The sequence below is a fragment of the Pogoniulus pusillus genome, chromosome 2 (assembly GCF_015220805.1).
Source record: "Pogoniulus pusillus isolate bPogPus1 chromosome 2, bPogPus1.pri, whole genome shotgun sequence".
NCBI lineage: Eukaryota > Metazoa > Chordata > Aves > Piciformes > Lybiidae > Pogoniulus > Pogoniulus pusillus.
The window spans coordinates 36,728,813-36,755,395 of NC_087265.1; the positions used below are offsets into that span (position 1 = coordinate 36,728,813).

General features: G+C 39.2%; 1 protein-coding gene across 4 annotated transcripts in view; it reads right to left on the reverse strand.

The window, feature by feature from the left end:
- PARD3B (par-3 family cell polarity regulator beta) overlaps positions 1-26,583 on the reverse strand; it is a 474,018-nt gene that overhangs the window by 218,411 nt on the left and 229,024 nt on the right. For all 4 annotated transcript variants that reach the window (XM_064161234.1, XM_064161224.1, XM_064161216.1 and 1 more), the window contains exons 11-13: positions 14,671-14,856; positions 6,725-6,895; positions 2,307-2,436 (exon numbers count right to left, since the gene is read on the reverse strand). In XM_064161234.1, the coding sequence (XP_064017304.1) occupies positions 2,307-2,436; positions 6,725-6,895; positions 14,671-14,856 (487 nt within the window). The remainder of the gene's footprint in view (positions 1-2,306; positions 2,437-6,724; positions 6,896-14,670; positions 14,857-26,583) is intronic.

Consider the following 26,583-nt stretch of genomic DNA (forward strand, 5'->3'; position numbering starts at 1 on the left):
AACGTTAAAAAAAAAACAACATTCCAAACTAATTCTGGTAAATAAAAAACAAGCTCATATGGAAAGCAGAATGAGTAATTAGCTGAACAATGACTCATACTATGACTTCAAAACTAGAGAGTTCTACAGCATGCAGTACTACAGTAAGCCCAAAAGCACCTCTCACCGAGAACACTTCAGATCAGAGCCCTACTTCAGGCACCCTGCTGCTCAAAGTGCCATTAAGATCACTTATATTTACTTATTAAACATCAAATATTCAACAGAAATTGCAATATGCTATTTCTAGTGTTAGAAACGTCTTTGTCATCTGGTGGCCACTGACTCCATTTCCAAATTACTCCCAGTCCATGCCTGTGAGTCCCCAGCCATGCTAAATGCTCCTTGACAACAGCCCTCACAGCAGCACTCCAGAGCATCCTATCCATATCAGACATGCATTTGGTTCCAAGGCCACCAGGGTTTTTTGCTAGAATGCTTTCTTATCATCATTCTTTTAGTAAAAAGATGTCTGTTGAAAATGATTTTATGAAAGGGCAGCAAAGTAGTCATTTGGATTTTTGACTGCAGTTGGGAGAATCCTTATCTGAAAGTACAGCTCTTCCACATATTTTGTTCTGAACTTTAAGCGACAAGTTACCCGTTGCCATTTACCTGACTCAGTGGCTCTGGAGCAGTGGGTTATATGTTTTTTAAGGGTATGTTTAAAAGCATTTCCTATTTTCTGATCCTTTGGTAACAACTAACTCTATAGGGCAGACTAGCTCTAAGGATGACTCTTTCTCTCATATAACTACATAATCCTTGAACACAAGCCCTTTGGGGAGAGGCTGAGGGAGCTGGGATTGTTTAGCTGGAAAAGAGGAGGCTCAGGGGTGACCTTATTGCTGTATACAACTACCTGAAGGGTGGTTGCAGCCAGGAGGAGGTTGCTCTCTTCTATCAGGTGGCCAGCACCAGAATGAGAGGACACAGCCTCAAGCTACACCAGTGGAAATTTAGGCTCCAGGTGAGGAGAAAGTTCTTCACTGAGAGAGTCATTGGACACTGGAATGGGCTGCCCGGGGAGGTGGTGGAGTCGCCGTCCCTGGAGCTGTTCAATGCAGTATTGGACGTGGCACTTGGTGCCATGGTCTAACCTTGAGCTCTGTGGTAAAGGGTTGGACTTGATGATCTATGAGGTCTCCTCCAACCTTGGTGATACTGTGACACTGTGGTAATCAGCATGAATTCAAGAAAAGGGAAATATAAGGCAGATCTAAACAAAATGATCTGATCACTGAATACTTACAATTCTGAAGTCTACATCTAATCCTTTCCCTGGGGTCACATTGCCAAAATATTGAAACACAAATTATTTACCCCTAAATTACAAGAGAGTTTCTCTTGTGCTTTAGTGACACAAGCTTTTTGGTTTTGATTAAAAGTACTTCACACAGTCATCCCAGCAGCCCATGAAATTATTTTTGCAGGTCACCCAGATTCCACAGTTGTCAAGGGAAGTGGGAAAAATCATGCATAATTCAACATCATCAAAGAAAATATTTTTTCCCCCCCTCCTGGAGGGTATTTAAGTATGTTCTTGGCTTGAAGAATAAGAGCATACTTAAAAGAATAAAGAGGTCAAGACCATCTCTAATACTTACACATTTCAAGTAACTAGTACCTTGCTCAGGCATAAATTGAACAGGTAGTACAGTATGCAGTCAGAAATGAACAAAGACAGTAAAGTAAGTGGCCTAAAAATCTGCTACTTAGATGCTTGCATATGCTCACACATGTAGGGCTTCTTGTATAATGTACATGTCTATCTCATTTTTTTACATGAGTTCACTAATATAATTCCAGTCCATAAATGAAAGGAATGTTTATAACCTTCAAGCAAATTTTAAGTCTCAAACAAGCAAATGTACTTTATGAATATCCTGCTTTTGTATAAACTCATTTAGCTTATAATAACCTGGGATATAATCTAAGAATTCAATGCAATTGCATTGCACTAATTAAGGGTATATAGAAAATAAACATTTTGACAACATATATTTTGCACTCATCATTTGTTTTTTATCCAACCTTACGTGTTGGGGCAGCGAGCTAGAAACTGTTACTTAAAGTGGAATTTGTGCCAGGAATCTAATTCGCAACTTCTGAGTCAGCTCTCCCACCCTCGCTGGATCTTCAAGCCTCAAAGTAACAGAGTGTGCACTTACTCTAATTAACTGCTTTTCTTAGTGGCTGTGGATTTTGAAAACCAAAACCCCACTGCACTTACTTTCAGCAAAGAAAAGAAGATATCTAGAGACTACCTTTTATTCTTTCTTGAGGATTGCACGTTAGGAACTGCTGAAGAGCAGCACCATCACGTCGGGAAGCAGCTGCAAAGTTATGGCTCCCTTCAAATGCTGATTTTTGAAAGAGTCGCTGGTCTGAGCGATCCTATGGAAAAAACAGAACCATACATTGCAATGAAACAACTAAATGCAGAAGATTAGCCACTACAGAGTGAACAAATAAAGCGTAATGTACTGTGTTCTCTGTATATTGCTTCCTTTCCAAAGAGAAACTTGAAATGTATCCTCAAAACGACTGGCTTTGCTGACCATGAAATAAGAAAATATGCAAAGCAATGACAATCATTAAGAATGATGCACAAAAATGAAGACTGGTTTTTTTTTTCCTATGACCCACAACTGGCTTCATTCAAATTCTCCATCTGGGAGGGCAGCTTGTGACACTGTCAACACAAGAACACGGGCAATGCCAATGGTATTTTTCTGCCAGCCAGCTGGTTCCCTTCTCTCGGAGACTGAGTGCATATGTTCTGACGATCACACACTAGAGCAGTTTTGCAAGTAAGGAGTTACACCAAACTCCCAAACACAGGTCTTCTGGCTAGCAGCTAAACAAACTCCTGTCACACCTCTAGTCAGCTTTTCTTTTGAGACATTTCCCAGCCACCATACACACCATATCGCCTAATTTATTCTCCTGAGCAGTTGCTTAAAAGAAAAAAAAAAAAAGGGGGGGGGGGGGAAAAAATCACAGTTTCTAAATCTGGGACAGACCCAGAAAGATGTTTCTGCACTTGTTATTCAGGGAAAACAGAAAACCCACACAGGGGAAATTATGGCTAGTTTTCAAAATAACCTTTATAGTTTCTGTGATTTTATATCTGTTTTGTTTTTTGTTTTTTTTTTAAGAAGGTTCCAACTGGCTTCTATTTTTAAAGTGCACGTTCATTATGCCAGCAAGTGTTACACTAACTGTATCATTCCTTCATAGTCACATCTCCAGAAGAAATGCATGTATCTGAGTCACAGAATTTCTTTGTGAAACAATGCAAGGGGTTCAGCGCATTGGCAAGTACCTGCAAGCAAACCAATGTGTAAGAAAGGACCATCTTGCAACCTGCCTTTCAAGATGAACAATACTTTTTCAACAATAAAATAATAATAAAAGCAAAACAAGAATAATTATAGAATAATAACTATTAAAAAGTAATGATAAACCAGCAAAGAATGCACCTCACAAAGCAAATCCATGCTAGGATGCTTTTGGTGACAATATAGCTGCAAGTGTCCTGGTGGACAGGCAACAAACACATGCAACGCTCTTTTCTCATCAGAGCAGCATGAGCCATTTGAAAAGGCTGTTTTGAACCTCTGTACTGAAACACACAAACCACAGACACTCACTATTATGTTCTCATTACTGGAAATTCTTTAGTTTATATAAGATTCCTTACACTGCAGTGTCCACATTTAATGCTTTCTCATGGATACTGCCAGCTAAATTAAGCCTTGCAACATTCAAACTGCTACTACCTTGGAGACTTGTACCCAGTGGGATAGGGAGCCTTGAATTAAGAGCAACAACAAATCTACTTTTCTAGCTCTTTGATAAATGACACAATCAATATCCCAACAACTCATCAGTAACCAGACTAATCAGAGTATCTAGTTTATAAAACATAGCTGTCATGGAAGACCTCCATTAGTGTCCTGACCAATAAAAACAATAATGCATTTCTAAACATATTCCCCTTCTACCAAGCTGAGAAGCAATACTCAGGAAGCTGTTTTGGGGGAAGGAAAGAATGGGTAACAGCCCATTTCTGCTCTGGTCTCCAGACTCAAATGGAATTACAATCGAACCTAAAGACTATTGTATAAAAATTAATTCCTGTCTAAAATGAATTTGATTCAATCAAGGCTTCATTATGCATTCTTCACAGGGCATGAGTCAAGATTATTTACCTCTTTTGCTCATATGGATAACACACAAAACCATACACTGAACTATAAAAAGCAGCCTCCATTTTTTGCTAAGTCAATGACAATGGAGTAGAAGTTTCTATTATTTTCTTTTTTGCTTTTGTTAAATGGAGAAAACTTGTGGAAATGAGATTCATTTGAAGGTGAGTTGTCTTTCTTAAGTCATATGTTTGTAAAATAAATACAGCACATACCTTGTAATTCTTCCCTACAACATAATGCTATGTCACATACAAAAGGAAAGCAAAGATGTGTTTTCTTCTCATATATTGCAGAATTCCTAATTAATATTTCTGATCTTTTCCTGGCACAGTTGAGATCAGTGAGGCAAAGTGTTCTCCCAACAGTTAGAGCATAAATGTTTGGAAATCGATATAGCCCTAAATCTATTTCTCAATCATTCAATGATAGCAGTAAATCAAATAGAAAATGAGCAGAAAAATATAAAGAGTTAATTATAGAACAGCAAGAGTTAGTTAGTCAACATCTTTATTGTTGATCTGGATGAGGGGATTGAATCCAGCATCAGTAAGTTTACAGATGACACCAAACTAGGAGCAGGTGTTGAACTGTTGGAAGGTAGGAGAGCTCTGTAGAGGGACCTGGACAGGCTGGATGGGTGGGCAGAGACCAATGGGATGAGATTTAACAAGGCCAAGTGCAGGGTTCTGCACTTTGGCCACAACAACCCCAAGCAGCACTACAGGCTGGGGACAGAGTGGCTGGAGAGCAGGCAGGCAGAAAGGGACCTCGGAGTACTGCTAGGTAGTAGGCTGAAGATGAGCCAGCAGTGTGCCCAGATAGCCACGACAGCCAATGGCATCCTGGCCTGTATCAGGAACAGTGTGGCCAGTAGGACAAGGGAAGTTATTCTGCCCCTGTACTCAGCACTGGTCAGGCCACACCTTGAGTCCTGTGTCCAGTCCTAGGCCACTCAATTCAAGAGAGATGTTGAGGTGCTGGAACGTGTCCAGAGAAGGGCAATGAAGCTGGTGAGGGGCCTGGAACACAAACCCTATGAGGAGAGGCTGAGGGAGCTGGGGGTGTTTAGCCTGGAGAAGAGGAGGCTCAGAGGGGACCTCACTGCTGTCTACAACTACCTGAAGGGAGGTTGTAGCCAGGTGGAGGTTGCTCTCTTCTGCCAGGCAACCAGCAACAGAACAAGGGGACACAGTCTCAAGTTGTGCCAGGGGAAGTATAGGCTGGATGTTAGGAGGAAGTTCTTGACAGAGAGAGTGATTGGCATTGGAATGGGCTGCCCAGGGAGGTGGTGGAGGCACTGTCCCTGGAGGTGTTCAAGAAAAGCCTGGATGAGGCACTTAGTGCCATGGTCTAGTTGATTGGACAGGGCTGGGTGCTAGGTTGGACTGGATGATCTTGGAGGTCTCTTCCAACCTGGTTGATTCTATGATTCAATACTAAAAGAAACCTCTCTGATATTATATGCAAACACACCCACAAACATGCTTTTCCTTAACATTTTTACATGTGCCCGCAATGCTTATTAACACAAGAAGGTTGAAATAATGTCTCGGAATTCTATAATGGGATTTATTACAATCTTTTATACCACAAATCCACTTCTGTGTGTTTTTATTTTACAGAACTGTACAGATGCTGAGAAGTTGTTACTCAAGCAGTAAGACCAGTACGCATATGTACGTACACACATATTATCTATGTAAAGATGAAGAAAGAGCCTGCAGCTCTGCATGAATTCATGCAAGAGAGGGAGCAAGAGAGATCATAAACCCAATCTTTTTCAAAGTAAGAGGTGACTGGCAAACCTCAATTTATATGAGGCATAGAAGACATGACCATTAAAATGGAATTCCTCTCTTATTTTGTTACCTTATTTAAACAAGCTTTATGTTAAACAACTCAGAAACCCATTACGAAGCGTTGACCAGGGAAAGTCAAAATATTAATGCCTTGAAAGTCAAAAGTATGAAGATGACAAAAGGTGGGGAACAGGACAGAACCAGAAAAACAAACATGAAAAAAAAAAACCTTAATTGACATACTATTGAAATAAAAAACCAAGACTGAAGTAAAATAAAAGTCACAATAAGATATTAAAGCCTTTAATCATGACAGCAAATCAAATCAGAAGAATTCAAAACATTTGTATCCCTGCCTTGAGGAGGTGGCAGATAGTCAAAACTAATCAACACATTAATCCTAAATTAATCCTTTTTGGAGCTGCCTTTACTTTTGTTCTAATACTTGCCAAAGTGTAATAAGAGGCAACTTCTCAGCTGATCTCAACAGGAGCAGCAAGACCAGGAGATAACAGCTAGAAATGCTGCATGAATCCTTACCCCGGGAAGTCAAGAATTCATTTGACTAAGAGGAGCTCTCTGTGACCAAGACTTTAGCCATCATCTCTGTTATACAAAATCACTGGGATTGGAAAGAGATTTATCTAATAAATGCATTTACTGCTTCACCTCTGTCTGCACCTCTAGCCTCCGGAGAACTACCAGCTGGATCCTCCCACGAATGTTCCCCTCCATGGACATAGAGCGCCTCAGTGTTTCCATGGCTTCATGGTTTGACTTGCCCAGAAGTGACTCCCCATTTACTGCAACAAGCTGATCATTGACTCGCAAACGGCCATCCTACAGGCAGAAAACAGAAACAACCTTGGGTTATTTTAATCAAGAATTATTAGATAGAGGTGCTGTGTACAGGAAAGTAAGATGCAGACAAGCAGACATTGCTTTCTACAATGTAAAAAATAAGAGACTGCATTGTGACAGATCTTTAAAAAACCAAACTATGTTCATTAATTGATTTTTTTTTTCATTTACTATGTTTTGGGAAGAGTTCATAGGGCAATTACAAACAAAGAAGTGCATGCACATGCTGCTGTTTTCCTGGCATGTACAAAATTGGAAAAGGTGCCTTGGGTTAGTTAGAAGAACCCACACCATAAAGCTGTTAGCATCTGCAGTGCAATCACTAAGGAGTAACTCAACCTATTTCCCACGCATTATTATCCACTTATAGGGTCTGGTAAGAAACAGCTCCAAAAATGCTGTATTATAGTCTTATCAAAATTACCATGCTACCATATGGGGTAGTGCTCTCAGTTTAGAACGGTCATTCAGACCTAAGCATCCTTACTTTAATTTATGCTGTCCGTGTAGTTTAACATCCAAACCCTCTGCCAATAAGAAAATCAGGGTTGAGCCACATCAAGTAGCCTATGCTTTGAAAAAGTAGTTCAGTTTCATTGGCAAGGTTAAATGACATTTGTAGGTGTAAAAAATAGTGAGCGCTGCTGTTTTGTTATTTAGGACTCCTGTTGCTGTTGTCGTTATTATCTGTGATTTATTTCTTTTCATAAAAAATACATAGCATGGACTTGTGTCTCTTTAACAAGAAAATAAGATCTATTTAATTAAGCAAAAGAGTTTCTTTTGAAGCTTGTCAAGATCACAATTATCAGGCTAGCGTCAAACCTCAAAGGAGAAAGAGAATGAGTAGGAAACTGAAGACATCCAATATAGAAGGGTAGAGAAGAAAGAATAGAGAAGCAGCTTGCACAGAAATACATTGTTTGGTTAAAATGAATCTGATTGTTTCATAAGCTCATTACATACTCTTCATAAAGCACTCATCTGAACTGTTTACATATTTCATGTATCTGAGTAACCCAAAATATATATATTCTTTTGTGTGTGTCACTAAAATGTTCAATTAACTATTCTGCTCTTGCTGCCAAGTTTAAGTCATTTGTGCTCAAGTGATTCACAGTAGCTGAGACAAATCCAGCTTTCTTAAGTGTTATTTTTGTTGGAAGTAGGTATCATCGTTAACACTGCAGAGTATGAATAGCCACAGAGCTGAAGAACCTCATATATCAGAATCCAAAATAAATTAGAAGGGACAAGATGATGGAAAAGCAAAATTTGGCAATGAGTCACTGAAAGAAAATGAAAAGAAATACAACTGTTCTTAGAAGGCTATAGAAATGGTGGGTAGAAAACAGCAATGCCATTTGGAAAAGATACTGAAAGCTGTCCTGCTCCTTGCTGATTTCATGCTGACATAAATTCACATAGAGCCAAAAGCATTAGGTTCACTCCACTCTTTCTCTACATACAAAACGATTCCCTCACACATACTAAAGTATAGGGAGAGAAGAGTTAACATTGTTGAACAGAGAGTTTTATTATTTGCACATGTTGCAATTCCTCTGTGTTCTATCAAAATTTGCTGAAATGGAGCCATTCATGGCAACAGGAGTTTGGGTTTTGTGAGTTTCTGCATGACTTCAAATTTTTTACAGGTCCTCATGTTCTCTTCTTATGGTCCCACAGGTTCTCAGATTACTTCCCCTCCCCCCCATTTTTGTGGCTAAACACCATGTATAAATATCTGTTAAAGCTTCTAACTAAAGTATATACAAATGCAATGGCAAATACATCTTGTTGTGACTACTTCTGTTGACCATGCAACCATCTTGAGCACAATGATATTTTATATGAATTACTGCAGCCTCAGACAGCTCTGAACTGGCTTGGTTTTTAGTTTGCCTTGTAATAACTTTGTATGAGACTTTGTATTTAATTATGCATCACCAGCACAAGAAGGAAAAGGAACTGTTAGAGCAGCTCTGGAGGAGAGCCATGAAGATAAACTAAGGAGAGCTGGAGCACCTCTCCTGTGAAGATAAGTTGGGAGAGTTGGAAGTTGTTCAGCCTGCAGAAGAGAAGACTTTGGAGAGACCTTAAAGCAGTCTTCCAGTATTAGAAGGAGGGCTACAAGATAGCTGGAAATTGCCTTTTACAAAGGCATGCCATTCTATGATTCCAGGCAGTGACTGGATGAAGGGTAATGACTTCAAACTGCAGGAAGATAGATTTAGACAAGGGTCTAAATGAGGGTAGTGAGGCTTTGGAACAGGCTGCCCAAAGAAGTTGTGGAGGCTCCAACCTTGGAAGTGCTCAAAGCCAGGTTGGATGGCAATCTGATCTAGCAGATGTCCCTGCCCATGGCAGGAGCTATTGAACTAGATGATCTTTAAGGTCCCTTCCAACTCAAACAAGTCTATGATTTTGTGTTTTAATATTCTCAGTTCTTAAATAATTTCTTCTGATGCATCTCCCTTTCCCCCCACTTTGTTACATGCTCCACTTAAACACAAAATTCAACTTGAAATAAACAGCTTTGACTATGACGGGAGGAAAAAGGTTGATGTGTTTTATCAATGCTGATCAACTACATTTGCTTAGTTACCTGTACAAGGTAGGCTGGAAAACAACTGAACACTGCCTTTCACATATGCTCAGGTAGAAGTTATTTCACAGAAAAACATTTTGTTATTTTAAAGACTGAAAAAAAGTGTCCCAAAAGTCTAACCAGCTTGCAAATACAGATTTTCACATCACTAGTGCTATGGCCTGGTTTAAAAGCCTGAACTGCAAGACAATCTGCTTGGCTCAAAACAAGCTAAATGTTGTTTTTACATGCTTCTTCTTTCATCTCTGAAAGGTAGGTTTCTTTGTGGCTTCCAAGTAGAAAAACAACATTTGGCATTTAAGCAAAACAGTTTTCAAATGCCATCTCTGAATGTGCAAGTGAGCTATTCTAATAAAGGGTGAAGTCACTGCTCCCTTGTTCATTCAATTTTTAATTGTTTTTTTTTAATGGAAGCTCACAGTAAGGGGTAGAACTTTCCACTACATGGTTGCCATATTCAGTCTTGAGACTCTCATACTTTTTGCAGTAGGGCAGGGAGATATAATGGCATGTTGTTCATCATTTTATGTTTCCAATCAAAGCACACAGAGTTATTTCCCTTATCACCCCAATGAAACTTCTCTTAGATGGAATTCCTTGATGGCATTTGTTGGAATCATCCAATTTCCCCACCCACTGCACAAAACAAGCAATGCTTACTGCAGCAGCACTCAGAAGCACCAAGGAGGTTCATGCTATGCCGTAATGGATTTGAAGAAATGCACACATAGAAAAAACTTCATTATTTCTAATAATGACCCTGCTGCATTTCAGCTGCAGTAGACAGCAAGTACTTGATCAACAAGAATGCACCACAAATGAAAAGCCAAGATATCTTGAGATGAACAAGGCTGAAATCCCTAAAATTATGGGGAAAGATGGTGCCTTTAAACTCAGTCAAATGATAGTTTTCTTCACATGAAACACTCTGCATAATTAGGAATATAAAGTGTTCAAGCAACCTCTTTGTCTTAGGGATGATAAAAAATGGGACACTTCAAAAATTAGTAAAAAAGGAGCTTAAGAAGGGACATAATGGTTCAATCAGCAAAAAGTAACTGGGTTTATTTCTGCAGGATACAGTGGTACAACAGCAACTAAGAACATTGAGGCGTTTTCACTTTGGTTTTGTAGCACAAGCTACAGTAGCAATAGGTCTAACTGGGTCTTTACTGTAGCATATATGACGCAAGATGCATGAGTACTTTCTAAAATCTTTAGCCTTTAGCTTTAGAAAATCATAGATCTATGGAGTTAAAGACTTCAATTTCCCCTTATTTTCTCTTTCACAACTCCCGTACTGTATGTTGCAGTGCTACTAATGCATCAGAGCTAGATTAATGTGTTAATGTTTGAAAACAACAACAAACCAACCAAACAGAACAACAACAAAACCCCAACCCTATAAACTGTTGATCTCTCTTCAGAACTTTGGTTTAGACCAGTAAGGGATAACAGTAGCCAACCAAAACTGTCTGCATCTCATAGGTTCATTCTAGAAGACACACTAGTGAAAGTAACTCTAATATATCAAAACCTTTATATGGCCTTAAAAGGATTGAGCATTGAATTCAGCAGTGAAACACATGTGTCAAACTTCAATGCATCAAATGACTTGTTTTGAAGAGAAGTGGTGACTGTACAGACAGGGGATAAAGCTCCCTCTTACATTAGCAGGGTAGCACAAAATGAAAACAAATTTTAAACCCTAAATGAGGAAGCAAGGAATAGCGACAGGGAATTCTCATGCCAGTGAGCATTATGATTTCCTCCTGTGCTAGTTTCCCCAGAAAACTCTGCACACTCTAAGTGCATGTGCCTGAATCCATAATGCTCCATTTCAGAGAGTTGCAATGAACATCATGGGCAAACGCTCTGGACAGCTACCAGCTGGAAAGAAAGGTTTTTTATTCAAGACAACAATTAAAATAAGGATATCTTTAAATATTTATGCACAAATACATACACACTTTTTAACTTGATACAAGAAATTTTATCAGCTGTTAATACCCACTGATTATGTTTTGTTCTATTACAAAGGTCATTAGACAGGAGAAAGCAGCAGTTCTCCATGTGCATATCCAACAGTAAATTGCAGCTCCTAAGACACTGCCAAAAACACTGCATTGTCTGAGTACTTGTATAACACATAGAGGAAAGATTCTCTGGGAGGTCCTGTTTGAAGCTGGAGCCTCAGCTACTATCTCATCTGCTCTGAAGCCTATACTCAGATCTATTACTAGATTACTAGAAAGAGTTACAGGTTATAACAAGTTAGAAAAGAGAATAGGTCACAGGACCAGAGATTATCAGACAACAAAATAATCCTCCAGTCATGGGGACCATCTATGCCAGCTACTCATTTACATAGGTGTGAGAGCAGCAGCCATGCTTTATTAGTCTGCAGTACTCTCAAGCTAAAATTAACTGCTCTGGAATGAGCAATGATGGGAGAATAGGGAGCGATAAACATATGGAGCTACACTAGTCTCTTATTTGTCTATGATATGATAACTCAGGTAGCAGGCCACTAATGCTTCAATGTGGCTACACAAGCTTTGCTATTTAAAGGAATGAGTTCATTTATGGCAACGTACAGTCACTGAACTGGTGTGGACAATCACTCAGGGAACACAGAACTGAGAATACCAAGGAGGGCAGTCACATTTTCACCGTAAAATGAGCTGTGCTGTGCAGCAGACATGCACATAAATTGAGTTTATCCACCCCTAATCTGGCCAGTTGTGCTTTAGCTCATTTCTGATATACACCAAGTAGACAAGCTAACTCAGTTGTCATTTAGTCCTGAGTTAACCACAGTCGGTGTTGGAAACTATATATACCAGGATCACTTATATGTGAGAAGATCTAAGCTCTGAAATAATTGTGGATCCAGGACAGGTGAATAATAGAAGTGGAGAAGTATCAAACGTTCACATCAAAGTGAAGTCTTTGATTATTGCTATTTACCAGCTGTTGTAAATAGATAATCATGAAAGTTTTTATGTTGTGGAGTGCCTTGCTCAGCAGGCTGATGTCAGTAGAGGAGTTTACATACACTAAATTAAAAGGTATTTTTACAGAAAAGAGAACTGCAAGGATTTGCTGACATAACAGAGGAGAAAAAAAAAGACGATGGATCGACAAGAGTTAAATATACAGAAAGATTAAGATTTTAGTTTCTAATTTTAAGAGTTACCTTTCTCAAGTCTCATTCAAGGAAAAACATGAAGTCAAAAGATTTCCTAACGACTGAAAATCGATTCATACACTTTTTAATCACAAAACCAGAATTCAGTCCTTGTATAGCCCTCAGAGGGTGCAGAACAATTCACAATACTGTCATTTACCAGTTTGACATTATCAATTCAGTCCACCTCACGAACAACTGGTAACTTCCACGTAATTGATGTCAGCCAAGCTGCACATTTAATGCAATGGTAAACGTATTTGGAATTTAAAAATACAGAGAAAACAATGAGCTATCATAAATTAAGCACATAATCCCTAATCTCACAGAACTGTCAGTTACTACATATGGTAAAGAAATTTGCCTTTTGATGGTTTTTTAACTGTGTGCATCATTTCGAGAGGACCAGAAGCAGTGTAGAAAGACAGTAAACGCAGGTACCCAACTTCTCTGTCACTGAGCCTAGCAGTGTACTGGCTCGCTCATGCACTTCTGTGGACTGCTGTGGGAGAATTTCTCCCGCAGCGGGGCATGAGCTGTAAACATGAGACCTTGTGATGGGAGATGTCCTTGGAGTCTAGCAGGCTCCAAGGAAGCCAGGCTGTGGACTGAGCAACCCACGCACACCTGCTGGGGGCTGGAATCTGCCGGCCCCTGGGGTGGACACAGCTCCAGGGGGCTGACCCTGCCAGCCCCCTGGGGTGGAACCACGGGCTGTTTTGATAAGGGTAACCTATCTGCACCCTGCACGTGGCTTTGGGCCAATCGGTACTGTCCACTTGTGCCAGCCCCAGGCTGGCTGGATACACCTCCTCTGAGCACTAGATAAGACACTGCACTACCCTAATGAAAGCGTAGTGATGCACAGAAGCTGCTGTCTCGAGTCAGCAGTGCCCCGATCTCGCCTCTCGCCAGCCTCCAGACCCCGACAGACTGTGGCAAAGCTAAGGCAGCCTTTCCTCACACTTGCATGCCCTTTTTCTTCTTCCCCTTCCCCATATCCTGCAGCGTGCAAATGCCCACCAAGGTGTCCTGGAGTCCTGTATACCCCAAAATTCCTCCTCCTCTGTGGTTTGAATGGGAGAGGAAAAGGTGTGAAGGGGGTGAGCAAGGAGCCCTTCCAGCACGAGGGGTGCCCCGTGCAGTGCCCACGCTGGAATCGGGCTGGAGATTGCTGTGGTCTTCGCGCCTAGGCAGTGGTAACTCTGCTCTTTGTCTAGGGAGAGTATAAATATTGGGGGACTTCCCGCTTTGGGGTTCCCGCCTTAGAGTTCTCCCCCCACCTGGATAGATTCTGCAAGAAAGAGTCCCCTGGTGCTCTGAAGGACAAGCTCCTGAGGGGCAGGGCCGTCTCTGCTTTGGACTATTTCCACCATTAGCACCCTTTATGCAGGCTAAATAGTCCTTAACGATCCTTGGATGGCCTCTGAAAGAGAGCGAGGGGACAAGCATCTGGACCGCCCTTCCTTTGAGCCAGCCTGACTCACCTTGAGTAAACATTATGTCTCAGCCTGATTAATAGTGGGGTATGCTGTATCTAATAGCTTAGCCTTTTCCAGCTTCTGATTTCCAAAATAGTCAAATTTACCTATGGTACCCTTGTAGATCTTCTCAATCAACTGAATCTGCTAATTAAAACTAGATTAATTTCTGTATATAGTTTTGGGGGCGGGTTTTTGGGAAAATAAAATAACTCCATTTTTCTATATATTCCTGACTTGGCCACATTAATTCTTTGCTTCCACAACACAAGTTTCCCATCAATTCATTTTCCCTTATGGCAAACCCTATCACACACCACACCAGAATCTTGGGACAAACCATGAGTACATTCGCAGTTCACCTAAAGGAATAAGTGCCTAAAAGGTATTAGTTCCTGGAATACTTATCAGCAGAACTCAACATAGAAATGTCAGAATTCTAATGTAGTCATTGTCTGATGTGTTTCTTCCATACCTTAAAGGCAGCACCTCCGTGAATAATGGATTTGATGAAAATCCCAAGATCAGCTCCAGTCTCTCGAGATTTATTGCCTTTTAAGCTCACACCAAGTCCAGCAGAGCCAGAATCGTTCAGAGGGATCTCAAAGGTCAGCTGCTCTGTGGTTTCTGGAGAAAGAATACTGCAGTTTGGCTCTCCTTTCTGTTGGAGAAAACAAGGATGAAAATGCAGGTGAAAAGAGGGCAGAGGCAATGCATATAGTTTCATATTTCAAAAAATAGTCCTCTTCAAGGAGTGGCCTTATAAGCAACAATGCATTCAGCTGACATTTTGTCACATGATCTGGCTATAAAATGTTATTTTTCATGATATCCAGGAATATGCCTGAATAGAAGGCTCTATTTAGTATAGTTCTACACGATACAAAGCTGATGCTGCAGCAGACTACTTAAAAATACTTTTATTTTAAACACAGCTGCATTAAAAACGTAAGCCATGAAACTCTCAACATCTTTACATGCAGCTCACAAACTGTAATGAGAGTTGTGCTGTTAAATCCCATTCCTCTCTGAAAATTGAGTTTCATCCTTAAGAAATTATCCTTTTCTTGTCTGCAGAGAGAAGTTGGTGTAACAAAAGTAAGGGTGAGAATTGAAAAAGCAGTAACTTATTCTGCACTAACTCCCTTTGTATACACTTTCACTCCACAAAGGTTTGCTTTTTTTCCCTCTGGTATAAGTTGATCCCAATACTTTTCCTAGATTAAACTGTCTACAAGAATACCAATCAAGCATCCACAGCTAGGGAAGGACAAGATCTTTTTTTATTGTGTGTTTCACCTGTAATTTTGTAGAGTTGCATTTGTTGGGGGTGTGTGTTTGGTTTGGTTATTTATTTTTTCAAAAGCAAGTTAGAATCAGAAAATTAGATAAAATCAAGTTCTTGTCTGAAATATTCATACTGTCACCCTACAGAAGTAAAACTAGGACAAGGAGACCTAAAATAAGTACATGAGCAGAAAAGATCTCATGCATCACACTGAATTTTATTTCACTCATTCTCCATATAACTCTAGGACAATTAATTCGTTTCCTGTCATTTCTGGTCATCTTCTATTCTTTGTACCAGTAGTGTTAAAAAGTCAGTATGAAAAATAAAATATGAAAAGGAAACAGAGACAAGCTGATAAAGATAACCAGAGGCTGATTTCAAGGGTGTCAAAGCCTTTGGTTAAATCATAAAGTGGAGGCCACTTGCTAGGAATAGCTTCCACTGTAGCACTAACAGTACCAGTTCAATTGCCAGCAAAGGTGCCAGCAGTACAAATGTTTTCTCAAATGCCAGACTAGTCCCATACAGTCATCTATTATGATGGTCTGAACAACAAGAAATACAACTGCAGAACTAAGAGAAGAAAATTATATCCTGAAGCAACAAAAAATTAAAACCAGTAACCACTAAGTACACTTTTATTCACTTCAGATGCCCTTTCACTGATGAGAAGCAGCTACTGGCTAGAGAGGAATTGTGTGAGTCAGAGAGCTAGGACTATAAACCTCAGTCCCAATATGCACCATGCTCAAATGATTTTTGGAATGTAACTACATGACACCAAGTCAACACAATTTGCCCAACTGTCAAATATAAAAATGACATAGCACCAACACTGACAATTGCCTTGATGCCAGCACTCATCTCTAACACCTGTGCTACTCATTTATGCCTTTGGTTTTTGTCACTGAAAGTAGGCAAATTCTCAGCTACAAATCTATCACTTTTCTCCTTAGCTGTGGAAATACAGACAACCTGAACATAATTCCCCCAAACCTACAAACCCATAGTTACTACTGTGAACAATATAGAATGATCACTTGTAAACACTCCTGCTCTAACTTGCTTCACAAGAATCAGTGTAAAAACAAAACCCATGCTATTCATAAACACTTTGCATTTACACTTTCTCAGGGTTTTAGAGAAAAGACTGTCTGCCCAATCTTTGTTTTTCAAAATGCACATATTCCTGTCAGCTGATTCAGAAATCCTAGATCAGAACTCAGGTGGCACACCCTGTACAGATCTGGAAAGAAGAAATTTTCCTCAGAGTCCTAGATATGTGATGTCTCCTGTAGCACGTTCAGGTCAGTCTATTTTGTATTGCTTTCCTGGTGTCCTGAGCGAGCAGTTCCCATGTGCTGCTCCTATTCTTCCACAAATAACAATTAAAAATTAATAATAGTAAACAATATCATAAATAATAAAAATAAAATAATAAATCCATTGATAATTATAACAATAATAATTTAATGACACCTTCACTAGAGTCTTGTTCCTTCTGTTTATCAACACTGGGATTTTGTCTTTCCCAATACCACGAGGAAAGCAGTGAGGAGAGATTGTTATTGCAGAACATAAAAGCTCCCAGCCCATGACCACCTTACCTTCACCAGGGCAACCACAAACTGCTTTATGTTACTTCAACATAAACTTAGACTTCATATAAAATTGAATTTGTTTGATCACATTCAGATCAATTTTTAATGGAGATGGCTGAAGGTAAGCCCTGGCATAAAGATGTACATTCATTTCAGGATAAGGACTTCAAGCATTTATTAACATAGACTTGTAAAAATTCAAACTCAGGACCTATATGTGGCCCTGAAGCCAATACATGAAGATAAACTACATAGATGAGCCTGTCTGAATTTGAGTCAAGTATACTAATCAATGTCATTCTCTATTGCTCTTGTCTCTGCCCCACTGGTGACACTGATGACAAGGCCACAGCTGGCCAGGCTGTGCCCGAGGCCTCATCAGCATTGTGAGCAGTAGTGGCTGTAGGAACCAGGCTTGAGAAACAAGTTGGATGGATCTGAAGACAGCAATCTCACAACCTTGTTTAACTTCACCTCCCAAAACCCAAGCAAGCCTAGGAGGGGACATAATATTAGTCTTCAAACTGGTTTATAGTAGAATTTTTTCCTCTTCTACTTGCAGGCAATTTGTGATATAAGAAACATCTGACTTAAATAGCAAGCAAGGAAATGTTGGTGAGATGCCAGGAAAATATTTGCCCTCAATATCCAGGAAAAAGACTGATTGGGAGGTCACTAGAACTCTCCCTCTATAAATTTACTACGATAATAGCATTATGTAGAGTTTTTCAGTAAAAATTAGTCCAATTTTAGGTTCTGTTAGAAATAAACTGCTGAAAGCAGAGTAATGAAAAAAAAAATTTAGAAGTTGTTTAATGTTCTACAACATTTCCCAACTTCCTTAAATACAACTCTGTGTGTCTTATAAAGTGATCTACCAGATCACTGCCTATATGCCTGGATGTCTTATCTATCAAACATTAAGATGGATTCAGCAGGAGACCAGAGACAGCTAAAGTAAGTATCTTGCTTCCTCTTGCATCTCATTTGGAAATGTTAACGTTTGACTACAAATTTCCATGACATAATTCTCTAGGAAACAGGTAAGTTCATCATATAAAAACCTTAATACATTTAAGCGTAAAAACCTGCTGCTTTTTCCTATCCTTAAGTCCTTCACCAGTGTCTCCTGTTCAACAGTTCAATTAGTCTAAAAAACATCTCTCCTTATTGATTATTTATACTCAGCCTTACCCTAAGTTCCAGCAAAAGGTGACTTTAAAATAATGCCAAACTTTTTCTACTGTACTATCAAAAATTTGTTACCCGCGAGGGATGGTGACCTTATTGCTGTCTACAACTACCTGAGGGGTGGTTGTAGCCAGGAGGAGGTTGCTCTCTTCTCTCAGGTGGCCAGCACCAGAACAAGAGGACACAGCCTCAGGCTGCGCCAGGGGAGATTTAGGCTCGAGGTGAGGAGAAAGTTCTTCACTGAGAGAGTCATTGGACACTGGAATGGGCTGCCCAGGGAGGTGGTGGAGTCTCCGTCCCTGGAGCTGTTCAAGGCAAGATTGGACGTGGCACTTGGTGCCATGGTCTAGCCTTGAGCTCTGTGGTAGAGGGTTGGACTTGATGATCTGTGAGGTCTCTTCCAACCCTGATAATACTGCGATACATTTTAACCATTTCACAGGGATGGGTAACAGGAGATGCACATCTGCAAATCAATAACAAATTCATCACAGAAAGAAGTAAACTCTCTTACAATTTTCATTCACTACTCATTCTCTGGCATCTGATAATAAATATTTGGTAACCAAGTCTACAACATCAAGACTCTTTGGTGTAAATACAAGATTTAAAACTTTTTTTTTTTGAGGGGGGGAATGTAAGAAGCAGTAGAAAGAAGGAAAATCTGAGATATAAAAAGGGCTAACCTTAACCTAGAAGCTTGATTTCATCCTATTTTAAATTTAAACCATTTTAAATGGTTACAAAATGTTATCCTGATGATAGTGTTTGTCCCAGGGAATGCCCTGTCATTGATGATTAAAAAAGTGCTCCAGCCATTCTTAAGGGCACATCAATTAACTCCTTCATTTGGGCACCCAGTTTCACGAGTGGTGGTCCCTTTCCCTAGAATATGTAGGCATGAACTCTAAATGTTGCTGGTGACTCACAGAGTTGGATTTCCACTGCCTTTATTTCCTTAACTTCACTAAAATGCCATCCAAAGAAATGAGTAATTTGCAATACAGCAGCCACCATTAGCTGCATTATGGTCTGGTAAAGGAAGTCCTCTCCAATGCACTAAACCTGAAGTCTGTTAGACTCTAGAGTTTAAATTCACTCAAACAGAGAATGAATGAAATGCGCTGCAACAAAAACATTTCTAGTACAGGAAAAAAAATTACAGTTTAAGGTCATAAATTACCCAGTGAACAATCACAATATGTATTTTCCCACAACAAACATATAACACCTCAGCACTTTGGGAATTAAATGATAGTGTATCACTGAAGTTATCCCCTACTACAGTCACAGTAACCCACTCAGCTGTACTGTGAGAAATCTTCACATAAATTGAAGTCCAGATAACAAAGTGGTGAGACCTCAAGATGGCTAGAGATTTCAGATGGCTTGGCCTGCACTTTTCCTTTAAAATGGGTACACTGAGGACAGCAAAAGGAATTTTGAACTCTCCAGTATTAATAAAACATACTCAACAGTGAAAAAGGTTAAAGTTAAAAGAAAACAACAAAAAAGACTTGAAAAAACAGTCTCCACTGCTCATTTTCTACATGCCGCTGCTCACCTGCAACTGTCCCTGTCAGGCAGGTCATTCCTTCAGCTTTGCTAAATCTTAGCCTGTCAGCTTTCAAAAGCTTCCACAGCTGGAAGAAGCTCTGAACAATCTGTCCAGATATGCACACCTCTCCTCCCAATCCCCTTTATAGCTTGGTGATGTTTGCTCTCCTCTATTTCTAGGAGCCTACCAGCCTCAGCTCCTGCTGCAAATTTCCCTCTTGGTTGCACCATCCAGCACTCTAGACAGTTACTGAGCTCTTTCAACTGCTCTGGGAAGACAATGAACTCCTCTCTTCAGGCATTTTCTCCTGGACCAGAATGTAGCAGACAGAATTCTAAGAGGTATTTTTTCTGCTTGCTGTTAAAGAGAATGGTTAAAAAAACCCAAACAGGTACCATCCCTCACTAAGGCAAGTCAGGACAGCAATGCTTTCATCTACTGAGGTACTTACATAGAACTTCAGTAAAATCAATTATGACATTTACTGAATCACCACAAAGCAGATAGAAAAGTTCAGCAGAGTTTATATGAAGGTGAGAGAATCCAGAGTTTGGTAGATTTGAAGGTAGAAAGCTCTCATAATATGCACTGAATAACATTCAGCAATGCAGGTTGAAAACCTTTATCTAAGAGTCTCAGAATACATTTAATTGATGTGCTGCCAATATTGTTATTTAACTTTCAGAAGCACATTTGTATCATGGGTCTCTGATTTCTTAATTAAAAAGCTATGATAAATGGCTCTTAAAACAACCTTAAATTATATTGGTATATAATCAAATCTCACCAGCAAGTTACCAGTATTTAAAAAAATATTATTTACACTATATTGTTCCCTCAAGACACAAAATCTGCTCAGTCATGAGCATGAACAGAATTGTAACCTTTGAAAAAAGTACTGTGCATTGTATTCTTCCCCTTTTCTATCCTAGCCCATGGTCAGATCTACTCGATATTGTGTCAATCCTCTGCCTGTGATAAGACATCACCTTCAATTAGTTCTTTTATTTAACAGCACAACACCTGTTCTCATTGACCACAGCACTTTTGATCTGTGAATGTATGATAATCTAATGCATATCTCTCACTGGAAAGGTTGCCTTATTTATCCCCATTGTTCTTCTGCCAAAAGAGAAGCTTACAAAAAAAATTAGCTCCCACTTCAGAGAGGAAGGAAATAGCATTTGTTTAACACAACAAGAGACCTTTCAGTACCTGTCTGGTGCCCTTGACCAACACTCTATTATAGTCTTTCAATATGCTGGCTGCCCCTTGCCTGGCTGCTCATTTCTGATAAGAGATGCCAACTCCCTGGAGTGCCATTCAAAACCAAGAGCAAAAGGCAAGAGACCCAGGAGGGTTATTTTCAAAGGCTTATGAAGAAAATAAGACATTTACATGCTTTTGCAATTATTTTCTGAAAGAAAATAAACCAACCAAACTAAAACCATGTAAAAGTTAGAGCAGCATTTCAGCTGTGGCATCACATAACTATTATTGACAGAAAAGCTTGAAGACACCTCCTTATTTCCACTACCCTCTATGTTCCTTCCAAGAGCTTAGGCACAATTAAGAAATACTTTGCTGACAGCTCAGTCATTCACTCACTATAAAATCTACACTGTATTTTGCAATAGATAAATAGCAACAATCTTGAAAATAATACTCAAAGGTAATGCACTGCTGTAATCTTGTCACAATGCAGTATATAACTGAACTCATCGTTGCACGTATTCATCTTCAGCGTTTCTGACAGATGCATTCATATTGGCTGCTTTAAAATCATCTGTATTCTGTACTGCAACAAAACCCAAATGGTCACTAATGGCACACCCTGAGAAGACAAAGCAGCCAATAGCAAATCCGTGGAGGTGTATTATACGGTACTTGGATAGTTTTTACATTAGCACAGTACACTACAAATTCCTGTCATATTAGATAGAATGGTTCTGGTTTGAATTATGACAACTGTCTGGAATTATAGCTTTGAAAATTGACAAAACTAGATACAGCTCTTCATCCAAGACAGATACACTGCATTTCACAGTTTATTATTCAATGTCACAGGGAACTTAAAAAAAGGGAGATTCTCCAGTATTCTTGACATGCCTGTTTGAGATCCTGTAGCAAGTTTTACCCAAGGAAATGGTTTGTCCTTGCAAAAGAGCTTTGTAATTCAGTGTGGCCTTACTCTTCAATGTTTAATAATTCAGTCTTACTTAACCTTTTTAAAGTTATGTAACTGTAGAAAACAGAGGGAGAAAAATTAACTATTTCTGTACTCAATCAAGGTATGCCCCACTCTGAAAACATGCATTTCCAGTCCACGTACGGGGTCAGTCATGTACTTAAGCATCTTACTGAGCTCGAGTCTTATACAGTTAATATATCCTGCCACTTAGATACTAAAATCTTATCACTCCTGAAGATTGAGACTGTATGTTATTTTTAGGGTGAATTTAGATTTGTTGTACCCATACACTTACAGAGTATATTTGGGGTAAACCTGTCACAACACTGTGACATACAAATGGAACTCTTCACTCAATTTACCGGTTACTGCTTTAAAGGGACAATAACAAAGCAATAAGCAGTGTATAATTCTTTGTCTATTTCAAATGCCACATGCACATCTTATAGGTGAAGTCAGCACAGGAAAACAATTTTTTCATGGACACTGTGGCAGAGAGACTTTCATACGGTAGGTAGAATCAATCTGGTGACCCTTGTAAATGGCAGGGTCTAGGGTTGTCAGGAAGCTTTAAGAATTGCCCAAATAGTTTGATTTTATTAAACTCTGATACTGTTAATCTGGATAAATGCATCTAAAATGTATGAAGATGCATTTTTCTTCAGATGAATTTTGTGAGACTGTATTCTGATGTATACATACCTCTGATTTCATAGATTAAAGTAGGCTGCCAAAAAATTTTAGACAACACCACAGCTGAGACTGACGGTATCAAGTAAACAATTCCCATTTTCCAGTGCTCTGAGGTATGGTTCCTCAAATTTTGGGAGTTTTGGGCAGCAATCCTGAAAGCAAATACAATGTCTCATGGTACAAGTAACATTATGCTTTTCTCTCCTTACTTGTCTCCACCCTAACTTATTCTTTACCAGCAGGCAGAGCACCATCAGAGGTTCTCTCAGGCAATGAGTGCTATGACCAGAGCTTTCAAAACATCCTTTTAGGGTTTATCATATTGCTGGAAAATAGGAGGAGCAGGATCTGAAAGACAAATGCTGAATCACAGCACTTTGATGGGCTTGACAGAAAAAGCAATAGTAGACCAGATGCAATAAGGTCTGTGCTGCCTTGAAATAGCTGACTACCACTATCACACTGAAAAGCACAGCGAATGTGTCTGCTGTGTTGGTAGCTATGTTGGCACTTCACAGCGTATGAGAGCTGAGTTCTGCCACTGCAAAATTGTTGAATCTAGTTTAATTTAAAGAAAAGTCACATTACACATGAATTTTCAAATACATTTTCCAGTATACATGAATTATTCAATACATTTATGACCCTCTGGTAAGTTTAGGAATCCCAATGAAACCTAAAATAAAGGGAAACTTTTTGGCACACCTTCCATTCACTGTGACAGGAAAGACTGTCATGTTCCTTCTAAACACTGATCTATAACTGACTTTTATAGCAACCCAGTAACTAATCAAAAAACCTCAGTGCACAGTTTCCAGTGCTGTAAGATATGATAAGCTAGTAGATGTCTTCAGAAATACATAATGAAAGCTGAACACTTTTGAGGGGCTGCACTCCACAACATTTTCACTCTAAAAATATACATTTATCTAGACACACCCTACACTCATTTCTCAACTACTCTAGAAAGCCTCTATAAGCCCAAAATAAGCCTTCAAAAGCCTCTATAAGCCCAAAATAAGCTTCAAAAAGGTTCTTGAAAAAAAACAAACCTGGAAATTTCATAGCTTATAGTTATTCCAGATGGATTCACAGTATCTTTCTCTTCTTCACACAGAACAAATTGAGAACTGAATCCTAAACATGTTAGTAAAATCCAGTACATGTATATTGACCTCTGGTTTTTTTTTGGGCTTTGGAGTCTTTTTTCCCCTTATCAGATTATTCTCTCTTTAAATAGAAACAACACAATAGAAAATGGGCATTTAGTGGAATCACTTTCTGACTGAAATTAGTTGACAATTTGTGTTTAATTGAGCACTAGAATAATTGCTTCAACCTATGAAAGACAGGTGCAAAGACGGTTCTGTTCAGGTTGAAATTTCACCTGTTCCTGCACATAAAAAGGCAAGAAACAATTAAAAGGAGGTAACAGAAAGCAGGTTTTAAGTATTAAAACAAAAAATACAACACTTTAGGCAAATATGTTCTCCTTCAGGCATAGGAGTTCAATATATGGTAAGGAATTAACTGGGAGAAGACTGAAACATTGAAGTCGATCACATGATAAGCAGAAAAAAACTGCTAAATTGAACTTGAGACCCATCCTGCTTCCTTCTACTCTGTATAGTATGTGTCAAAAAGCTCAGAGGTAAAGATCAACCACTGCATTATATATACAGCTGTTCTTTTAGCTTTTGTTGTAAAAATGCAGGCTTGTTTCCTCTCTCCATTCTTCATGGGATCAGTGAATATGTGAAGAAACCATAGAAATACTGTTTACAGTTGAAACTAGGAAGTCAGAGCTATCTTAAAACGAAAAATAAAGCGTATGCAAAGCTTACAACTTTAAGTATGTGCTCTAACTTAAAGAAAAATGCCCTGAAATATTTTTGGTACTGTATTACTTCTAGCAGTCACAGAACAGGCACATTCCCCTGCTTTTGCGTTCTGAAGGCTCATGAAAAACAGCAAGAAAAAAGGATTGCATAGGGTCGTGGCGCAGAATGGGTTACATCAGAGCAGTTCTCATTCAAGTTGCTTTGCTTGTTTTATCAATGTGAGGATAAAGAAATAGAAGGGGGAGCAAGTGATCTTTATATCATTATTACAAGAAATGGCACCTTCAGATCACACATTTTCCCTGGAGAAAAAACAAGATGCAACAAATACACATGATCAAAACATTGTATTTTTAAAACACAACCAAATGACAGTCACGGTTTGATGTGCATTCCATTCACTTTGATAAGAACTGGAAAATCCAAACCTGTTCATTTAGGCCGACTTCTCTCTATAACATTCACTATTCTTTATAAAATAATTAGTGTCACACAGTTTAAAACCCAAATGTACCTTGAAGAACGTGCTAATCACTGGCCACTCTGTAGACTGTGGTAATTAAGTGAATCGAGACCTTCCCCTGAGTTTGCAATCAGCTCCTTACTCAGCTGCGACACTGTCAACAGCTGGCATGAATTACTGGGAACATTTGGCTAACTGGATAATAAGGAGAACAGCCTGTGGTTGATCCAAATTCCATTTCATGATCTGCTTCAATCAAAAAAACCTCAGCAAAATCTCATTAGATCCTCCTTTTATTATTCTTGAAAGTAGAAACAACACTACAAAGATTGGGTTTTCTATTTTATTCTCTCGTTATGTGCAATGTAACTGTACAGCTCTGAGATGTTGCATATGGGCTAGTATAACTGAAGGCCTAATTCCCTATAATTCAATAATGCCTGTTTGCAACGCTGATTCATCCTCACCCAGATCACATTTCTCTCTTGGCTGGTGTGGTTTGCTACTCTGAATACATTCTACTTGCTAGAAACTCATCAGCATAGAAGACAGTAACAAAATCCCCAAATTGTGCTCCCATCTAGCTTACCGAAGAGAAAACATTCATGAGATCCAGCTTTCTCCAACACACAGCTTTGTTACAAGGAAAGCAAATTACATTATTGCAGACTCAGGCAACCAAATGCCACTTACTGTTACTTTGTTACATTATTTGCTTTGTGCCTGAGCAGCTATCAAATTCTCTCCAGCAATCAAAGTAGGAACCCGGTTCTAGTGCAGCCACATGCTCAGAAGTGGTTTTGTGCGCAGTCTCTAGTGGGTCCAACTGTCAGAGCTGTGGGGATTATGCATGCTTACTAAGTGGTCCTTCTTATTTTGCTTACAACAGGTAACAAGGAACCTGAAGAAAACAGCTTCTCAGGTAACAGTCCCTGGAGAACTGCTCAAATAGAGGCTAATATAAAGCAATTACTCTCTTATGGATGGGCATTGACAAAACTCCCAAGTATTTAGGTAAACTCTGCATGCATGTTACACAGACAGAGCATTCATTTACAGATGTCCTTGAAAAATATTGGATTATCTGTTGCCTTTCCTTCCAAAAACAAACATTTAAAGTGCTGGCTTTTTTCCTCCTCTTTGATCAAAACAGCACTGTAACTTTGGAAGTAGCAGAGGATTAGTGTAACGTAATATCATGGCTAAAGCTAGAAACAAAACAAACCAAAAAAACCCTAAACCAATTTTAATTTATTTTTACTTTAAATCTTTGCTGAGACTATTCTCAGACACAGTATGAATTCTAACAAGCATCACATTAGTATCAACATCTGGTAGCTTAGTGGTATGGTAACACACTCTTTTGCCAAGAGCTACCAAACAGATGTACTTAAAGGCTTTTTCATTTAGAAGAGCTGGTGCCAATAAATTATCTAATGTAGTTCAGTAACTCTCATTTGTATTATAGTGTACTTTATTGGGATAACATGAAACACAGAACAGAATTAGAATTCACATAAATTTCAGGGTTACAGTGAGTGCCATCACTTGTGCATCAT